This window comes from Mycetomoellerius zeteki, unplaced genomic scaffold (genome assembly GCF_001594055.1).
Source record: "Mycetomoellerius zeteki isolate Tzet28-1 unplaced genomic scaffold, Tzet1.0 scaffold96, whole genome shotgun sequence".
Lineage (NCBI taxonomy): Eukaryota > Metazoa > Arthropoda > Insecta > Hymenoptera > Formicidae > Mycetomoellerius > Mycetomoellerius zeteki.
In genome coordinates, this window is record NW_017257999.1 from 957,625 (window position 1) to 963,161 (window position 5,537).

The 5,537-nt window shown below is 34.1% G+C and overlaps 1 protein-coding gene across 1 annotated transcript in view; it reads right to left on the reverse strand.

Moving 5' to 3' along the window:
• The window catches only part of LOC108730769 (facilitated trehalose transporter Tret1-like), a 10,877-nt gene extending 7,269 nt beyond the window's left edge, over positions 1 to 3,608 (reverse strand). Inside the window, exons 1-3 of the mRNA XM_018460693.1 lie at positions 3,050 to 3,608; positions 973 to 1,069; positions 540 to 830 (exon numbers count right to left, since the gene is read on the reverse strand). Coding sequence (XP_018316195.1) covers positions 540 to 830; positions 973 to 1,036 — 355 coding nt within the window. The 5' untranslated portion in view covers positions 1,037 to 1,069; positions 3,050 to 3,608. The remainder of the gene's footprint in view (positions 1 to 539; positions 831 to 972; positions 1,070 to 3,049) is intronic.
• Between the last annotated feature and the right edge of the window lie 1,929 nt (positions 3,609 to 5,537).

The window sequence follows — 5,537 nt, forward strand, 5'->3', positions numbered from 1 at the left end:
ATATTTAAAATATATTTTTTTAATGTATATTTATATTGCAATATAATAAATATATTTTCTGATTTCTTTGTCAACATTCCATAATTCATTAATTTCCTACGACTTTTACTTTGCGCACAGTTACTCGACAGGCACGAAATTTTTCGCTTTTCCGTTTTTCTCTTTTTTCCAAATACAATCTTATTGAATGCAAATCTGTTCAATATGAGGATACGAAATGGTAGAAGAATGTTTATAATTTTTATTTCTCCATACTTATATTGCTTTGAACTTGGAAAACCATTTCAGGACAATAAATTTCTCTTAGATTAGCGCACAATTCACCCACTTTCCCCTATAGTTAAGTCTAGAAATGAGATCCTGTGGGCGCCAAATTAAAAGCGATTGTTTAAACATTAGAATATAAGACAATAGAAAGATTATTTGGAAAATTAATGAATAAAATATTAGCAATACGATTAAGCATTATGAAGGATATGCTTGATGAATTGTTTTATCCTGTGCTAACATTTGTGGCAAATGATTATGATCAATGTTACCTGAAAGTATTCTTGAAACGTACAACCATGTGGGGGAAGTAGCGAATATTATGCAAATCCAGCTGACGATCATCGGTAATCCTGTTGATAGGATAGACATCTTGCTGCCTACATATTCTAAAATGAGAGGTCCAATGATGGCGCCTAAGAGGCGCCCAAGTGGTAATAGAGAGGCTATCCAAGACGCTTCTTCGTCCGTTACGCGAAACAGCGCATTTTCATCGGTCAGTTGCGCCAAGTAAGGGGAAGTCCAACCATTTGCGAGACCAATATTGATGGTCGATAAGGCCACTAAAGCATAACATTTTGTTATATGTCGTAAAAAATTGATGCAATTCAGTAATTTTATAGAAAATGTACGATACATGGAGATATATCAATTTTATATTGAATGCAAATCTTAAATTGCACTGAATTTTATGAATTAACTAACCTGTTAGAGTTGCGAACCACTGAGGCCACAATTGAAGCAGAGGTTCAAATATTTTTTTTGCCATTTTTATATCAAATTTACACCGTTACACGTGTATCTGATAAAAATACAAATAGAGAAGATACATAATTGTTCGATCTATATGATTGCAATTATTTTTATTTTTAAGTTTATGTCAAATTATAGTCAAATGATTTGTCAAGTAGCTTGTCAATTGGCTGTCAGAGGAAAAAAACAGCGAATCAACACGTTCGAAAAACTAGTCGAAGAAATGAGACTTACAAATTACAGTCCATTTGATATTACAAATGCCTTGAAGCATTTTTTGATTGGTCAATTAGTAAAATTCTTTTTTCTGATTATAATATGTCATATGTTTCTGATTATGATAATCATATGTTTCGAAGTATTTGTCGTACCAAGTGGACACAGTTATGTACGTATATTACGCATGAATTTAAGAAATCACTTAGACACGCATGCAATATTAAAAATAAATATCTGAAAAAGTTCGGAAATCTATTTGCTCGCAGATGTACATCTATGATATATCGAGGAAATTACGGTTATCTCCGGCTTGAATTGTCACTTGATCGGATTCACATACATTGGCATTCGTTTACTTTACATCGCGTACATTTTTCATATGGTGGCGAAAAATCATTTTTCGACATTGGGATACGTCAATTTCGCGACGAGTCAGCTGTGACGCCTGTCGATAATACAAGTTTGATTTGAGAAGAAATAGTTATTGTGATGTGTTACGATAAATGTGAAATAAGACGCTCGTACTTATGGGATTAAGTAAAAAAAATCATTATAAAGAAATTTTGAGTGGGACATATAAATTTATATTTTTTCCTAGAATAGTTCCGCAACGGCGCTACTTTGGCTTTCTAATTCAAGCAAACACACATTGTCTTTAACATTTAAAATTATTTCGACTGTTTTACTATGCAAGATTTTCTCGACTTGCGCATATATACAAATGTATTATATTATCACTTTTTTTCGCACTTATAATAATTGCATGACTGATTTTATGAATAGACTGTAATCATAAAAGATTTAAATGAATTTAATTTTTTTCCTCACCGCGGTGATATTGTATAGTATTATTGTATAAATATGTTATTTTTTACTGCATATATCGCGTTACTTTTCCACCGTAAGCGTAATCTCGAATAAATTTTTCTAAAATCTAATCATAAAAATTTTAGTTTTAGCGAAATGCAAAGCTTTGAAAGGAAATACTCAAAAATGTCATGATGTCGAACAAAAAGAACACTCAGAAAAAATTGTGATACTTTTAATTGCTTGCAAAAACACCTATCAGACTTCATAATACATGGTACACTGATGCTGGTAATGGCATTGCTCAGAGACCAATCCTAAGTGCTAAGTACACAAGCGTTTATACCAATATAATAAAAAAATTATTCTTTATTTTTGCGTAGCAGTAAATTATTAAACGTAATCTTCAAGTATGCTTTCATCACAAAAATTGCTGTGTATGTTTGAACGTTCAATATCGGTTATCATTTGTAACTCTAAATCGTTAACTGCAGCTGTCGTTATAAAAATTAATTCCGTATGATTGCCGTCCCTCGAGCGATTGTGCATCTTTGTGATTGCTCTCTTCGTGTAACACGTAACATAGTAGTTTTTTGTTTTTTCTTTAACAAACATCTAAGCAAAAAAATAGATAACATTTTGATACGAAATATCGTTTGCTTGCTTTAATTACAGTAACGTGAACATTTAATGTATAGCCACTTATGTAAACTTCACTGAGAGCGATACGCCTTCTCGTTTTGCGTAAAAGAGGAAATTTTATTTATGTTTTTAATAGGACGGAATTAGTTGATCTGAATTTTGATTGAATTTTATCAAACCTGGAGGATTTTTTTATATTATTTAATTCTCTTGAATTTAATTTTTATATTATTCACCTCTCCAGGATAATCACAATTAATTTGAAATTGACACAAGATTTGTTAACTGGGAGAAGAAACAATTGATCTCCGTTTAACGATTGGACGATCTCCATTCGCATATTTATTTTCGTCATACATACCGAAAAATTTTGCTGGTAACAAACGTTATGTCACACGCTTAGCCGACAAAATCGATGATAAATATGTGTTAAGCGATTTATTGGAAGTGAAACTATTCACGGTCCGTGTTCATGTTGCGAATCTCAGAACGGCGATCTTCTGGGCGTGTCGTTAGGGTGAGCAACGCCGAAACCGTGGAACCCAAGAGCTAACTTAAATGGAACAGAATAGGGTTACGTCACACGAAGGGGTACTACCGTCCTCCCTGGTCTCTTACGGCTGGAGGATAATAGCTTTCGAAACGTTGTCTTGGAACTCTCGGTTCTTGCGCTGCTGAATATTTTGTCGCGTCGCTTCTCTTTATCTGACGGGGCAATAGAAGCGAATGAGAAGTGTGCACTGCTGTTTACATCGCATTATCTATAGTTGAATTTATGACTCCTGACATTGCGACTTTCACATCTACTTCATTCTTCTTCCTTCACGATCTTCCTTCACTCACTTTAACTGCCCCTGCTGCGTACAGGAAGCGAGTGATAGTTATCCGGTCACCCGGAGCTTTCGTGAAACGTCCATTATGAATACTATGTTACGTAATTGGAAACTGTATGATAAGTTAAATTTTATTATATTGCATAAGCATCGCTATCGCTTGTATTTGCAAACTTGATCTGGTGAGGTCATACTCGTAGCTGACGACTTATTTATCGCGTTTACTAATTCTTAGCATTGAAGTTGTTCACATTATTTGTGTTGCAACACAGCAACTTATATAACATATGTAACGCTCTTATTTTATTTATATATATTGCTCATTTAAGCATATTGTACATTCAGAGAAAAAGACATAGTGGCAACTATATAAAGGAAATAATTATAAGTTTTGTTTTGAAGAAAATCACAAATTTTATATGTAGAACCAATGTATACGTAGTTGAATAAACTATGTATGTATATAGTTGAATAAACTATTTTATAATTACAATAATTATAAAATTATTCAATTATGTACATCAGTTTATTTAACTATGTTGTGGTTTATTCAGCTATATACATTAATTCTACATATAAAATTTGTATAGTTGTCGCTTTTGTAGTTGCCATTATTATGCTTTTTGGGAGTCTCGGATACGTACATCCTAGTTCAATACATTCACTTAGGTACATTGATCAGTACCTATAATTTCCCAGTGTATCACCAATAAAAACATATTATCTTGCTTTAGCCAATTAGTGATGTGTCCATTTGGAACTCTTTCTGTTTTTCTCTGAACGTGAGTTTTGACAAAATTTAAATAATGTATCAACTTGAATTTATGTACTTGCATTTTTGTTTATGCATTTGCATGCCAAATAAATATTATAATTACACGAAATAATGTCAGATATCGCGTGAATTCAAGGCAACATTTTTATTTCCTTTATCTGCTTTTGCTTATGAGGTAGGAAGATATAGTGAACGCGTCTACAGTATATTTTCTGTGAGTACGAACAGGCTGGAGGAACGTTTTCTAGGTAGATGAAGGCGGTATATTGCTACAAGTAGCGCTAGTGAATTACATGGGACTTCCTGCGCAGAAGGAACTTACAAAGTGGAGACTCATGTCGTGTGCCAGCAAGCCGGTAGGAGCGAACAACTTTACAAGCTCTTAAATAGTTATTAAAAATATACGGGTTTCTTGGTTTTTATGGTGACTGAAATAGATTAGTTTACTCAATGTGCGGTGATTTCGTTTTGATACAACATTAATATTAATCAAAATAATCAAGTATAAATGAACAATTTGATGAATATTGCTTCCACAGGTTCTGCCATAAGCTCATGCAAATTAGCTATGCAAACAAATGCACGTGGCAATCTTACCTAACGCAATGTATTGATTTTCCTATCGCGTTTCAACTGGGAAAGGATTGTACAATTAGGCACGATTGAGCGCCGAAAATCTCGATTCTATCGCTCGACTGGAAGGTGCACTCGATAATAAGCACACCTGACAAAATTCAATTATGCGATTCCCGTGGGCGAGTAACCCAATTTGCACGTCATCAAGCCGCACACGGGGAAACCAGTTCGAAGACTATCCCGATGGTATACCTATACCAAATATTGAAGTTCCTGGATTGCACAGGACTGCCCTCGGGGACGCCAAATAACCCGCGCCGACCTCCAACTACGCGGCTACGATTCGTCTGAACGACGGGTGTAATTGCCTGTAATCTACCGCGACGCGGTTGTATTATAGAGATCATTTAAGGGAGAGAACCGCCGCTCAGCATCGTCAACATTATCGGTAAACGTTGTTCAAAAACAGTTTGTGAGTTTAGATTATGACCAGTTGTGAACTTGTATTCTATATTATGAACTTGATATATACAGAAAATGGAATACAAAATTTTATCATGTAATAAATTCTACGTCAATAGTGTATTTAACGCGACATTATGTACTTTACTTGATAACTGAGCTGCTTCATAATTTATCTCTATCGTTATCTGTTATTATCTGTT